General features: G+C 41.7%; 1 protein-coding gene and 1 pseudogene across 2 annotated transcripts; both read left to right on the top strand.

The window, feature by feature from the left end:
- Positions 1-203: 203 nt before the first annotated feature.
- On the top strand, positions 204-6509 carry LOC147628274 (uncharacterized). Of its 2 annotated transcripts, XM_086813345.1 has the most exons (12): positions 204-695; positions 1238-1443; positions 1549-1652; positions 1930-2040; positions 2499-2620; positions 2784-2870; positions 2971-3173; positions 3626-3878; positions 3971-4069; positions 4169-4228; positions 4495-4616; positions 4690-6509. In XM_086813345.1, the coding sequence occupies exons 1-12, from the start codon at positions 453-455 to the stop codon at positions 6155-6157; spliced, it is 3078 nt and encodes a 1025-aa protein (XP_086669471.1). In that variant the 5' UTR covers positions 204-452; the 3' UTR covers positions 6158-6509. The 2 variants fall into 2 exon arrangements, with proteins under 2 accessions (XP_086669471.1, XP_086669472.1); XM_086813346.1 differs by lacking the exon at positions 2784-2870 and having other exon boundaries at positions 220-695.
- A 75-nt stretch (positions 6510-6584) lies between these two features.
- On the top strand, positions 6585-14357 carry LOC147628273 (PTI1-like tyrosine-protein kinase At3g15890; annotated as a pseudogene).
- Positions 14358-14711: the final 354 nt, after the last annotated feature.

The following is a 14711-nucleotide window of genomic DNA, read 5'->3' as shown; positions in this document are numbered from 1 at the left end:
TGTATATATATGTATGTGTATATATATATATATCTATATGTATGTATATATCTATATATGTATGTATGTATGTATATATATATATATGTATGTATGTATATATATGTATCTATATCTATATGTATATATATCTATATATATGTATGTATATCTATGTATCTATATCTATATGTATCTATATATGTATGTATGTATGTATGTATATATATATATATATATATGTATATATGTTTATGACGTAGCCTTCGTTAACTTCAGATCTTGTTGCGGGCGCTTTAAGCCAAACCCAGAAGAGCAGTTTCATCCTAAGGAGCAGGAAATTTTCTGGTTGTGCGTTTGCTTCGGGTTTTCGGCCGACTCAGGCCAATGAGTTCGCGAGAAGCTTTCTGTGCAGCAGCAGGGCTCAAAAGAAAAAGAAACACAGAAGCTATGTAAACAATCACCTGGTTGAAATGGAGGAACAACAACAGGCTACCAGTGAGGGCAAGCAGGCGAGTGGGGCCAGTAGATCTGGGGCTGCTGCTATTGTTGGGTCCCCCCCACCTTCTTCCCCTCAAATTGTTGTGAATTCAAAGGAAGTTGGGCGGCCTGTCGCAGAACAGCTTCTAGCCCCAGCCTGCTCGCCTGTCTCTGGCAGACATGATGCCTGGGGCTTCCTTACTGCCATCTCTGACAAGGCGAAATCGCGATCACAGGTACGGCACTTCTCACCATCGCCATTAAATGAGCACACCATCATCATCATGATTCATGCCTGGGGCACACCAAATAGTTCGATACATGATTTTTTTTTTTTTTTGGGGATCAACATTTTTAGTTGAAAAGCGGCTGAATTTTCCTAATTTTGTGTCTTGAAAATAGGTTCTTTTATTTAAAAAAAAAAATGTAAACGATTTACAGGGGACATGCCAGATACTTTGAAACTTCTTTTCAAGGTCATAAATAGTAGTCTCTTTTTTAGTAGGAAGCACATGGTAGACAAGGCAGATTACATTGTAGATGTTTTTTTCTCCTTCCATTTAGCCTGAGAGGGTCATGCACATGGTCACCAACCCACCATATGCCGAACCACCCCTGAGCATAGGAGTGTTAGCTTCTAGACCAAAGACCAACTTAAGAGCACTCTGCAGGATGAATATTTGATGTTCATATTTTCATCAATTCTTGTTGTAGGTGCTTTTGTTTGATTTATCTTGTATTATACTAGCCTTTTTGTATTGTGGGCTGTGTATCGCAGGGCTGTCAAATCTTGTTGCACGATAGTGAGCATGTTTTGGGTCGCTTAGTGAAAGACCCATCTTGCCAGTTTGATTCACTAAATGTGAGTGCCAAGCATTGCACAATCTTCCGAAAGAGATTCAAGGCAGATGAAAGCTGCATCCCTCTGCAAGGCTCCGATCCTGGGTCCGGAGACCGCTGGCTTGTTTACATCAAGGATTCCAGGTTTGCTTCACCATAGTTTTTTTTGACAATGCCATTTTAAACCTCACAAACTTTTTCATTTTTCTAAAAAAGGATGATCCTGAGTCCTCAAATCTTTATATGCAGCTCCAATGGTACCTTCATCAATTGCCAGAAGTTAAAACGAGATAGTCCAGAGGCAAGGATTAAGGATGGGGATATTATTTCATTGGTGAATGCTCCTGAGCATGGTGAGCAATTTAGTGTCTGTAGTGTATGTTTGCAATGGATTATCGCAATGCAGCTGGCAATAGGGCCTGGTAGGGGAGGAGCTTTGGGTGGAACTATGGGTGCAGCTGGGCACTTTTTTGCTATAATGGTTTGGACCAACACATTGCGGCGGCTAGGAAAATCTTGGCAGACACTGTGGATTTCTTTTCATTGTAAAGACAAAGTTTGTAAGTCTCGCTTGCATTATTGGTTTGGTGCTCAATTGAAGCTGATAATTCCTCGGTATTTTTCATGCAGAGAATGCTTTTGCATTTTTGTACCAAGAAATAAAACCGAATGCACAAGCTGTGTCTACACATCAGCCCAATGGATTGGCATTCAGTGCTTTAAAGAGGAAGTCCCTATATGGTAAGTTTTGTGGAAGTGTATTGATGACAAACAATGCAGCCACTGGTATCACTAAATTGAGTCATTTGCAGGCCTTTTATATTAAATCTCCTTTCTGCTTCCACATCATCACAACCATGTCTATTCAAAACTGAATTAAGAAAATCTTGTTCAAGAGAGTTTTTATGAAAGACTTGCACAAGACTAATCAAAAAGCTTTGTAGATATTGGCAATCTCCCCCAAAAAAGAGAAGCTTTGTAGACATTTCTTGAACTTACCAGGATCTGCACAAAGCCTGATCAAAACATAATATAGAAAGTTTCCTCTCTCCTTGATCCATGTCATTACAACCACATTTAATTAAAACTCAATAAAAAAGTCTCCTGAGCATTAAATCTTGGCATAAAGCTCACTATTGTCACCAAAAAGGCCTTTGAGGAAGAGTGCTAAATTTTAATTATTGTTTTTTTTTCTGCAGATGGTGAAATTGTTGGGGAATCCAACTCAGGAGATAGTAAGCGTATTAAGGGATTAGGAATTGGAGGGCCAGATGGCCCAGTATCATTGGATGATGTAAGGCGATTACAGCGGTCGAATGAGGTGATTTGTCTATCTGAGTGTTGATTTTTTAAGATTAAAAATGTTGATGGAGTTTGTTTTGCCCAAGGTCAGGCCATGCATGGATAGGAATTGAAGGTTACATTGTTGTTGTACTTATGTGACTTTTTGTGGAGAGAAATAACTTACATATGAAGAGAAGCAGGAGCTACGAAACCAGCTGGAAGCACATTTATTGACCATCGAGAAGTTGCGCACTGAGTCCCGTGCTGCCGCAGCACGGCATGATGCTGTGGGTTTTCAGCACTTTTTCTGCCCACATTGGAAGAATGTGATTGTGGCTCAAATGTCCTTTGAATGGCTTTGATGGGGCTTTACATAATGTTTTGCAGGAGATTAAGGAGCTAAGGGAGACCCTTTCAGCTGCTTTTCTGGATCAGATACAGGACCTCCGTACTGAACTTGGGAAGAAGGAAAAGGAGTTGGATAGTTCTACCACCTTATGCGCCCAGCAGCAAAGCCAACTGGAAGATCATAACCGGAGCCTAGCTGCTGCGATCCAGTCTCGAAAAGATGCAGATGAAGTGATAAAGAGGTGTGCGCTAAGGATTGGCAACCTATCTGCTTACTTAAGTATGCTTAATGACTAATTTATGTTTATCCTATTAATTACTTGAGATTGGCAAGGCCAGCTTAATGAATCTAAGGTCTAGACTTAAGAAATTAGGATAAAGGTCTTAGACACATAAACACTAAACTACTGTGCTATATGTCCCTTTGTGATCTGTAAAGAGGTGTTTATGCCCAACACAACACATCATCCCCCCCATCCCCTCTCCCCACAAACCCCCCCCAAAAAAACCAAACCAAAAAGAAAAAAGAAAAGACAAGAAGATTAAAACTAGTAAACCAGGCTATCTACTTAATTTATTCCCCCATTTGAACTAATTAATTGAGTTTTGATTTTCCAAAAGCTAGGCTTATATTTCGGATATGCCAAGGATAAGATTCTAATTTTGTAAATGATGATGCTATGTTCTGTTGCAGTCAGAAGCTAAACATAGTTGAACTCAAAGAACAGCTGGAAGATGAGCGCAGTCAACGCAGGACTGAGAGAGAGAGAGCTGAAGCAGACTTGAAAGCAGCAGTAGAGAGAGTTCGCTCTGAAGCCTCGGAGGAGCTGAGACGCCAGTCAGAGTCTTCTGCACAGCAACTAAGAGAGCACTTGGAAATGATAAACAAACTTCAGGGAACAGACAGAGAAAATCGTTCTCTTATTGAAGCACTGCGCTCTAAGCTGGTATGGTAAAACTAGTGAACTCATATGATTCTGTATCTTCTTATCAAATTGGCATTAAATAGGGCAGCTGCCTTCTTATGCTTGGAAATCAGGAGGACACTAGGGAAACCTTAGTGAAAGCAGAGCGAACCAGTCGTAGCTTGGAGTTGCGGCTTCAGGATGAAGAAGTCTCATCAGCAATGGCTAGAAAGGTTTACAATGCTTCAAATTCAGAGGAAAAAGTTTATTTGAATGATGTGTTGAGGTGATGAGTTCTGAATGTGGACCTTATTTGGTTTTGTGATCTAAAGAGAATAGCTGAAAAAGAGCAGGAGCTGCAGTGTGTTACCAAAGAAATGCAGAACGAGAAGGCTAGCGCTCTCTCTCTCTCTCCCTCTCCCCTGCCACCCCCCCCCCCAAACCCCCTTTTTTTATATATATTTAGCATTCTGTTTCTACTTGGTCAATGGATAGCACATTAATCAAAGTATTGTCTTATTTTGACACAACTAAGCTTAGCATACCCTGCCCAGGCCACGGGCGAGTAGTTGGGCAGTCAAGATTGCACATCCTTAACCAGTCTTAAAATTGTTTTAAGATTTTTGTCTATTACCCTGACAAAGGCCCCACCTTGCAGGCTGCAAAGGAAGAAGCTTTGGCCCGGCTTTCTGCTGTGGAAGTTGAAATGGAAACTGCAATTCATGACTTATCAGTGGAGCAGCAACGCTTACAGGGTGCCCGAGAACGTATTGTGCTGAGGTAATTGTCAATAGTTAGAGCTACAGAGGAAATTTTCTACTGGATGTTTTACTGAAGAACTGCCGTTTGACAGGGAGACCCAGTTGCGTGCATTCCATTCTACTGCTGAAGAAATTGCTATGCTCCAGCAGAAACAGCAAGAGCAGCTGAAGGAAATGATGCGAGTGCTGGAAGATGGAGAGGATGAAAGTCATGTGCCTGCCCCAGATCTGTGTAATGGGAACACGACGACCAAGGCTAGGGTAGAGGCTGACACTCAAACTAGGGAGGAAGACAATGATGCCATGCAGGAGAGTGGGCAAAGCATGGACAATGATACAGTTAACAATGAAGAGCAAAAAGAGTTTGCAGATGATGTGGATAGTCAGACCACTGCGAGTAATTATAGCGCACATGCTGAGCCAAATAAAGTTGTCATCGAGAAGTGTGGGGATGGTGACACTCAAATGGATGATTCTAATGAGTTTGTTGAAGATGCCCAGGCAGTTTTGTTGCCCGATAATGAACAGACGGGAAGCAAGCCTTTAGTGCCCATGGGGGCAGAGGTTGGATATACACAGGTTCTTGAAATTGAAAGTAGTTGTCGGTACCTGAACGAGACCCTAGTATTGGGCAATGGGAGGGATGAGGGTGCTCAAACCAAGGTCTTTGCTGGATACACTCAATTGCTAGACACTCAGAGTAAGTCCGGATCTGGAAAGTATCTGAATGAGAGCCAGCTGTTGGCTAATGGAAGGGATAATGTCCCTATGGAAGGCCATCAGGATGGAGGCGGAAACACTGAACTTGGGGTTACTGATGAACAGGCTGGGAGTCCAGGTGGAGAAACCCTCCTGCTAGAAGATGAAGATGATACAGAGACAAGGGAATGCAGAAGAAGGGCACAGGCCCGATTGGAGCAAGAGACAAAGAAGAGTGGCATAATTCATGAACCCAAGCAACCTCCTGACAAACGAGGATTGTCTACAGTGCCAGCTAGAGAACAAGGATTGTCGACAGAGCCTGCTAGAGAACATGGTGTGCAAGGCAGTGAGGCTGGAAACCAGGTTGGTGTAGCTTCAGGAAGGAATGGTCCATCGACTACTGTTGAGCTGATGACCTCTGAGGTGGCAGGCAGTTGGGCCTACAGCACTCCTGCTTCTGTACATTATGATAATGGTGGATGGTCTCAGAGTCAGGTAAGGGTGGAAGGACCAGAAAGAGGCTTAAATGAAGCCCAGCAAGTTTTTGATGCTAGTCTAGTGGGACAGGGTATAAAAAGAACGCCAAAGGGAAGGCGGCTGGAGAACAGTCAAGGCTTGCTCTCTCCAAGAACCACAGCCTGGCATGACAAGGAGCGCAGGAACTTGAACGTGATGCTTGACATAGTTGCTCCAGACTTTAGTCGTCTTCATGGGTTGGACAGGGTAATGGACACTGCTCCTGATTCTGAAGACCATACAGAGGAAGAGGAAGAAGAAGAAGATGAGGTACATGAAAGTGACGACTCTGCTGAGTCAGAGCCAGTGAGCCAGTCTGTTTCAGTTTCAGCTAGGTATTAAAGCGTGGGAATCACCCCCTGGAAACATGGTATTTGTGTACTTTGAGCTCTTTGTAATCATATCTGTTACAAAGTTTTGATCTGCTGCTGCTGATAAGGCATGCCCTTGATATTTCTTGATTTAGATAGAAGCTCAACATAGGCGCCAGAAAAACCGAAGGCAACTTTGGTAATAGAACAGAGCCGGACTGTATTATACTCTTGAGGACTGTAAATATGATAATGGTGCCCACAGCATGTATACTGTAACTTCCAACAAACAGTTCATCAATTAGTGTAGTTGAAGAGAGTGATTGACAGGTTCCATCAGTCATGTATCTAAACAAGAAAGTTGAAAGTCTTGTTTTTTCACATTCAAATCTACTGCTTTGTTGTTCAGTCATGAATTGATCAAAGGGATAAATCAAGTGTTTTTACAGCAGCCAGACATGGTGTGCAAGGCAGTTGGTGTAGCTTCAGGAAGGAATGGTCCATTGACTACTGTTGAGCTGATGACCGCTGAGGTGGCAGGCAGTTGGTCCTACGGCACTCCTGCTTCTGTACATTGTGATAATAGTGGATGGCCTCAGAGTCAGGTAAGGGTGGAAGGACCAGAAAGAGGCTTAAATGAAGCTCTGCAAGATTTTGATGCTAGTCACTACTGTTGAGCTGATGACCTTTGAGGTGGCAGGCAGTTGGTCCTACAGCACTCCTGCTTCTGTACGTTGTGATAATGGTGGATGGCCTCAGAGGCAGGTAAGGAAGGACCAGAAAGAGGCGATTTTTACCTTTCAACCTAAGTAGTTCCAGGGAGACATTAGTAGGTTGTCACACAGATTGTACAAACCAAGAACTTTGATAGAGGGAGGGAAAGAGGGCTACTTGGGGGAGGGGGTGGTGTTTGTGTATTGTGTTTAATTGTTTTACCTTTTGTGATCAAGGCCACCTTCAATAATATTTAGTTGTACTTGTATTAGCTCTTGTCAACTTCTCAGTTCAAACCATCACCTCATTTGCAAGTTTTTAAGTGGGGATTACCTTTGTCGAAGCAACAAGCTTCCAAGCACCATATTATGGGGGGCCCTTAGTGGTTACAATGTGAATGGGTGCGGTTACTTGCATACAGGTTACTTGCATACATTCAGTGTACCTTGAGTAGTCATTGAATGCATCATGGAAAATGTAAAGGCCCATTTTTTAAGGAGTTGTCTCTAACTAGCACTTTAGCAAGACTCCATGTTGCCAAAGTACATGTCTCCCAGTTTCAATAACATGTTTAGCACATAAAGGTGGCGAGATATGTAATTTTCCTTCTAGTCAAAATAGTCCAACAAGCCTATAGACCCATCCATCCTTTTCTCCATATGCATACTCAAGGGTTTGTTCCAACTTGGAATTCTTTGTTTGCAGTTCCACAAGCCTTGATTCTAGCATCCCTCATAGACCTTTAGGATTTAAGGTTATTCCATTGATGTGTCTGAATGTGTAACGTTTCCCTAACTTTCTCTTCTCTTAATCATTTAACACCCTTATCCACATTCATGGTATTGATTTCCACACATCTTATCCTTAGTATAGATCATTTCAAGGTAAATAGACTTCATCTAGACAGTTTAGTTTCTCCACCAACCACCATCATCCATTTGGGAGGTTATAGCACTAGTTCCGCCTGCTTTAGTAGTGCATCCAACTAACTCAACCATCATGCACCCCCCTCATACATGTGAGACTAAGTTGACTTCAACTAATGATCATCACTAAATAATCCTACTCTACTTAATTAAATTAAACCTTCAATTATTTAAGAAAAAGTTCATGTGTGCCTTGTGTCCCCCATAACTTACACATTTGAGATCCATCTAGATGTCAATCTAGACAGTAGACTTTAATCTTGTCCATATGCACGTTTGGGGTCTCTAATAAATCATTTTCTCAACACATAACCATTGACCAAAAATATCATTATATATCCTATACAACCACCAAGTCGTCCTAGTATTTTACACAATGGCACACCCCATTAAATGACATGTTTATGTAGTAAATTAAGGCCTTAAAAAATATATCCAACAATTTTGATGTTAGCCATGGAGAAAACCCAAATTCATAACTAGAAAAGAAGTGGAAAGAGGTACTCAAGGAGTTAGAAGAAGAGAAATAGAGCTAGCACATAGAATAACCTATGGAGACGTAAGACAGGGCAAGGAAGGTTTACAAATCCAATCATTTCACTCGAAAAAAAGGACAGTCTCCCCATTAAAATAAAAAAGTTTTTAAAACCAAGTCAACAACCATAATCCTTTCAAGGCCTCATGATCTGCGTGGCATACAATAGTAACATAATCTGATTGACAATATATTAATATCCACACTCACCTATTTTCTCCTTGGACTCTTAAACAAGTTCTTTTCCTTTGCTAAAATATGTATCTTTGCCATGTCTAGCCACCAAGGATAATTTGCCATTTCCCACTCTATGATATTTTCCATCTCTTGAGGGTACATACAAGTAGCCTCCTCTACAACATCTGTCCACTTCCTAGAAATCACTGGGATCGATGAAATATATCATCTCTCCTTTAAAGTGGAAAATTACCTAAAGGAAAGAGCACACATAAAACATCGCATGCACAATAGTTCAACATTGAAACATTGAAGGACTAGTGTCTAAATAGCCAAGAATTGAACTTACCTAAATACCAATCTCTGAGCCAACTGCATTAATTGCTTGTTCTTCCTAGCTTGGTCGGTTACTCCTTTCTCCTTTTTCTCCATGTGTGTTTCTAGAGGAAACATGACCTTTCTTCTCTCCAATTTGATTTCCTCGTAGTATTTCGACAAGGGAAAATCCGTAAGTAAGACCAAGCCCCCCAGGATGTCAACGAAGTCCCTCAATATGTCTCTTGCCAAATGCAAGATATTCTGGAGCAAGACTTCCCTGCGTATCCAACTACACGAGAACGGAAGATTAGCACATTATCCACAATGATCAATTCATACGAGAAAAAAGTTTAGAACAAAAGCACTCACTGTCTAGATAGGTGATCACCACAAGCAAGGTGGTACATGGCTTTAGTAGCCCTAATTGCCTCCAATAGAGACAACCATAACACCTTTGATTCCACATGGGCTTCACATATTGCGAGGAGATTCAATTTCTCCAATGTTGCAAAGCTCTCGTAATCCCTTTTCAATGATGATTCTTTGTTGTGCCATGCATCCCCAAGTTGAGGGTCAATGATATTGAGAATCTTTTGGATAGTTCGACGAATACGAGAATTAGTTTCGGCAAACCGTACACAATGAAATACTTTCCTAGCCAAAGAATAGCCTTACCTTACCTATTCAATCACCATAACGAGATGCAAGGGACTCTACCTCCTTCTTCTCCTCCTTTTTCAACTCTTCTTTGCTTATTATCGCCCTTTTTGGATAAAGCTTCTTGTTCAAAAAGCAGTTGTCATTTGAGCCTAAGTGACCATGGCCATTGATTAGGTAGTTAAAAACTCACATGAAGGAGAAGCATGGACAAACAATGAATGCAAATTACTTTCATTGTAAACAAGCTTTCCCAAATATATTTGTGTCAAGGGATACGAAGGCTCAACACCCTTGGTGTACTTCTTTCTAATCTCTATGATGAGCCTCCAATCTCTTTCCATCAAGTCGTGCATGTATGAGGACTGATCATCCTCACATATATTTATACAATTGACAATCTCATCCCCCAAGGTAGTGAGAACCAAGGCACGTATATTGAGAGTGAGATGACACGGCATGTTAGTTCCCATGAATTATGTACATTGAATTCATGATATTTATGTTAAAAAAGATACTCACAAGGTCATGCTTTGTAAACTTGAGAGAAATGCAATTGGCTAACCTTGCATGGATCAATGATCGTGCAAAGGACTCGATAGTGTTTCTCCTTTGTCATTGAGAACCTCTCATTGATTGTAAACTTGAGAGCAATGCAATCTCGCTAACCTTGCACGGATCAATGATCATGCAAACAACTCGATAGTGTTTCTCCTTTGTCATTAAGAACCTCTCATTGATTGTTTGCAATCCACCAATTTGGTGGTTTCCCTCCCATATAAAACATGTGATTGGAGAGAACTGAGAGGGCCGGAAATCGAGCATGCTTATCCTCAAACTCCTTGTTAATCTCTTGCCATAAGGGATCCCAAGAAGACATCACCACATCTGTGACCATGGCTTCCTCACAGGAGCAAGTCCATACGGACACAATGAATGCTCCTTTTTTAGGGACATATCCCTCCTTCCCAAATGCCGCTTTCAAACCCGAAAAATCTTTTCGAAGTCCTCTAACTTTGGCATATGGTAATAGCTTGCATAATAGAATTGGTGGACATTCATCAACTAAATAACTTGGTTTTTTTCATTATGTCCTCCCCTTGGGCAAGGTACAAGTTTGCTTCATGCCCCTCATCACTAGGAATCTCCGGACAAACTACATAAGGCACCAATGCAAGGTTTACCTCATGTGACGATGAGCTCATTGTCTGCCTCATGTTGACATTGTGTGGCATTTACATCAAGCACTTGACTCTCCACCTCACTCCCAACATCTTCTCCAACTTGAATTTCTACAACACGACTGACTTGGTCCATGTCACTGGGTAGAGGTGCATGGTCACTTTTCTGTTGCGCCCACTTTCTTTTGCTTTTATTTGCAGGAGTGTTACAAAAAACAAAAGACAAAACATCAAACTAGATTTATAATATCACCTTTTAAATCAACTATGCCATGCATCCTGGCATACCAAGTTAAGAAAACAAAATGGCAACCTCTTTGCTGAGCTTGATTCATTGAGACCTCTAAGAATTTGATAGCCTTCCAAAAAAAAAACGCCCTATGGGTAGGCCACGGCTACCCATAATGCATTTTTTAAATTTTTGTATTTGCAATGAAGAGAGCCATCAAAACTGTAGAGCTATTCCATGGCCACATCAAAAATTAAAAAAGGGTGTTTTTTTTTAAATTTCGTACTTGCAAAACAGAGAGAGCCATAAAAAAAAACCCTAGAGCTATTCCATTGCAAATACAAAATTTTAAAAAACGGCCTATGGGCAGGCCGCATCGGCACGACCTGCCCATGTAGCATTTTTTTAATTTTGTATTTGCAATGGAGAGAGCCATCAAAGCCCTTGAGCTATTCCATGGCCACATAAAAAATTTAAAAAAAAGCCCTCTGGGCAGGCTGCACCGACACGTCTTGCCCATAGGGCATTTTTTTTAAATTTTGTATTTGCAATGGAATAGATCCATCAAAGGCTTGGAGCTATTGCATTGCAAAATCAAAATAAAAAAAAAACACCCTGTGGGGCAGCCGTGCCGATGCGGCTGACCATAGGGAACTTTTTAAATTTTTGATGTGGCCATGGAATAGCTCTAGGGCTTTGATAGCTCTCTCCATTGTACATAAAAAATAAAATAAAAAGGCCTTGTGGGCAGGCCGCACCGGCGTAGCATGCCCAAAGGGTGTTTTTTCACCTTTTTATGTTTAATGGAGAGAGCCATGGTGGGCTTGATTCATTGAGAGATCTAAGGCGAGCGCACCTGTCCACATTGTGTTTTTTAATTTAATTTTGTATTTGCAATGGAGAGAGTCATAAAGCCCTAGAGCTATTCCATGGCCACATAAAAAATAAACTCAATGCCCAAAGAGAAAAGGAAAGAGAGAGGGGGCTCACTTGGAAACTAGCTTCTTCAGCGGGGCATCGAAGCTCCAAACCACCACACAGAGGAAAGGAAGAAGAAAGATATCGTGACAAGAGCGAAACTCTAGTTCAAGAGAATGAGAATAAGAAGATAAGTCTATTTTTTGTTGTTATTTTTTTAATATTCGATCTTGTTCGTTGAGATGCATTAATTTTGTGATGGTTCTGTTTGTTGAGTTATGTGCAAATCTGACGTTATGAAAGAGAATATTAAGGAATGTAGGTGCATTCAATGCATTTAATTTTGATTCGGGCCATCAGATCCAGCGAATGGATTGAGATTCGGATCCTGCCGGACGGATTCAGAGTCCGACGGCGGATTCGGAGTCAGATCCAGCAACGGATAGACGGATGCAGGCCTTAAATTTGACGCCCGCTTGGGCGTCGAAGGCCATTTGAAGCGTCATATGAAGCCTCAAAATGAGCAGCCAGGCTTCACGAGGAAGCCCAATTATATGTATAAGGCTTCAAAGGACACCCATATAAATGACGTAGGCTTCACAGGGTATATATATATATATATATGTGTGTGTGTGTGGTCACAAAAAACAACCGTAGAGATAAGCCTAGTTGCTGTCAATTTTAAGGCCTGGGCGCTGGAAAAAAACAGGGTGTATATATATATATATATATATGGTCACAAAAAACAAGCGTAGAGATAAGCCTGGTTGCTGTCAATTTTAAGAATTTTAAGGCCTGGGCGCTGGAAAAAAACGCAGGTTTTGAAAGAGCGAATAAATGTAAAAGTTGCTGGGAGGCTGGAGCTTTACGCGCACTGTGAGGAGCACTGAGGACTGAGGAGCGTGCTGCGCTCACCGCTGGAGCCTGCTGCCTAGGAGTAAAATCATATTTGCTGGCGTCTTTGCCGAGTGGAAGGGAGGCTCTCAATTTAGCACTGCTCTGGTCGTGTGGAGGTGGTGACTGGCTGCTCATGGCTTTTTTTTAAAGGCGCTGGCAGCCGCCCCTGGGTATCCTCTCTCAAATCAGCGCAGCAACATCAATCTGTGAGCTACAGGCAGGGTGACGGCAACCAAGCCTTTTGCCCAGATTCTGCAGTCCTGAGCAGGCCTCTCTCTCTCTCTCTCTCTCTCTCTCTCTTTGTCACACACACACAGAAAAGCAGCAGCAGCAGGTACAGGGCTTGTATGTGCAGGCACAGTGGACAGCACAGCAAGTTCAGTAGTACAGCAGGTACATGTGCTATACGGGTTCAGAGGTGCTGCTGTACGGAATGGTGCAGAGAGGCACCAGCAAGTACAGAATGAAAAGCAGAAAGAGAATAGTGGCTGCAGGGCCCTTACACTACTCGTCAGGTTCATCTCTTTCGTATAACTTACTTCATTTGTTTAATGAATCTTTTGTTGCCTTCCCTAACATATACTAGATTTCAGATTGACTTCTCTATTTACATGATGGTAGGACTACCTCACGTGACGAGCAAGTAGATTTTCGATTGCAAGGATGTTGACGAATGACCATTGTTATGCTATATCTCAGAGGTAAGAGCCATAAATTTTTTGATTTAGTTACATGTGAGCGCATACATGACAGTTTGCGGCAGATGGGCATCTAGACTGGCAAAGAAGGATGAGTATTGCCCTTGGCTCTGCAGAAGGAATTGCGTATGTGCTTTCAGATTTATGGTTTATGGAAGTTAAAATAGCTGTATCCATGCTCTCTTAATGCTTCTACTAACATTTGTTATGTTGTAGATATCTGCATCACTATGCAACTCCTCATATTATTCACAGGGATGTGAAGGCAAGCAATGTCTTGCTGGATTCCAATTTCGAGGCGCAGGTTGCAGATTTTGGATTTGCAAAGCCCATACCAGAGGGTGCCTCTCATGTGACAACCAGAGTGAAAGGCACATTGGGCTACCTCGCACCGGAGTATGCCTTGTGGGGGAAAGTCTCTGAGAGTTGCGATGTTTACAGTTTTGGCATCCTGCTTGTAGAGCTTATCAGCAGTAGGAAGCCAATCGAGAAGCTCGGATCGGGACAGAAGCGCACCATAGTGGAGTGGGCAGGACCATTAGTGTACGAAGGGAAACTGCATGAACTAGTAGAGGAGAGTTGAGGAGATTGGTGCACGCTGCAACTATGTGTGCTCAAAACAGCCCTGAGAAAAGACCAACAATGGTGGAAGTCGTTGAATTACTGAAAGGGGAAGGTAAATTTATCATGCCCTCATTACAAAATGGTCAGGAGGAGCATAGCATGACACTTGAGTCCATGAAATATGGAGATAAGTTACTTGCAGAAGATGATGATGATATGAATGATAATCATTCTCCAATGCGGGGCACTCAGCACCATGGACAGAAAAAGCCCCATCCTAAACCGAGAATGTAAACAATGTTTGCAGCAATAACAATCTGATGCCTGGCGTTTTGATCATCGTGTTTGTTAAGAAGTATTGTTCAATTGTGCAATATGAAGTTTTAAGGATCCCATATCATCCTTTTGTGCAATGCATCCAACAAGGTTCAAAACTTCTGGATGCATAGCTGGATCCCTATTTAGTGAATTATTCAATTATGCACCTGTTGTGTTTTCAGGCAGCTATCATCTATTCCCCTTTTGTACCTTTTAAGATAAACTTTGTATTGACACCCCTGTTTGTAGTGTTGGCTATCATTTGTTGCAAACAGGTATATGGTTTTTTTATATCAGTGTTTGCAATTTACTGATAGTGGTAGCATCCAAGTAATTTGTGCTTGGCTATGACCTGTTTTTAAACTATTTGTGCATGATAAAATTGCTGTCATGAAGAAATACAAGCGTGGTTTGAGGCAACATTCAATTGCATTTGAGCAGCAGTTTTATGTG

Source organism: Cibotium barometz, chromosome 19, assembly GCF_041138505.1.
Source record: "Cibotium barometz isolate CiBa-2024 chromosome 19, ASM4113850v1, whole genome shotgun sequence".
NCBI classification, from domain to species: Eukaryota; Viridiplantae; Streptophyta; class Polypodiopsida; order Cyatheales; family Cibotiaceae; genus Cibotium; species Cibotium barometz.
The sequence above is the reverse complement of the archived record's forward strand: the minus strand, read 5'-3'. Positions and strand labels throughout refer to the sequence as shown.

Bases quoted from the DNA above. Each gene is read 5' to 3' on its own strand.
- LOC147628274 (XM_086813345.1), top strand. From the start codon at position 453: ATGGAGGAACAACAACAGGCTACCAGTGAGGGCAAGCAGGCGAGTGGG. The intron at 1,653-1,929 runs GTGAGCAATTTA...TTTTTCATGCAG, and splicing joins GGTGAATGCTCCTGAGCATG to AGAATGCTTTTGCATTTTTG. The intron at 2,871-2,970 runs GTGGGTTTTCAG...AATGTTTTGCAG, and splicing joins CCGCAGCACGGCATGATGCT to GAGATTAAGGAGCTAAGGGA.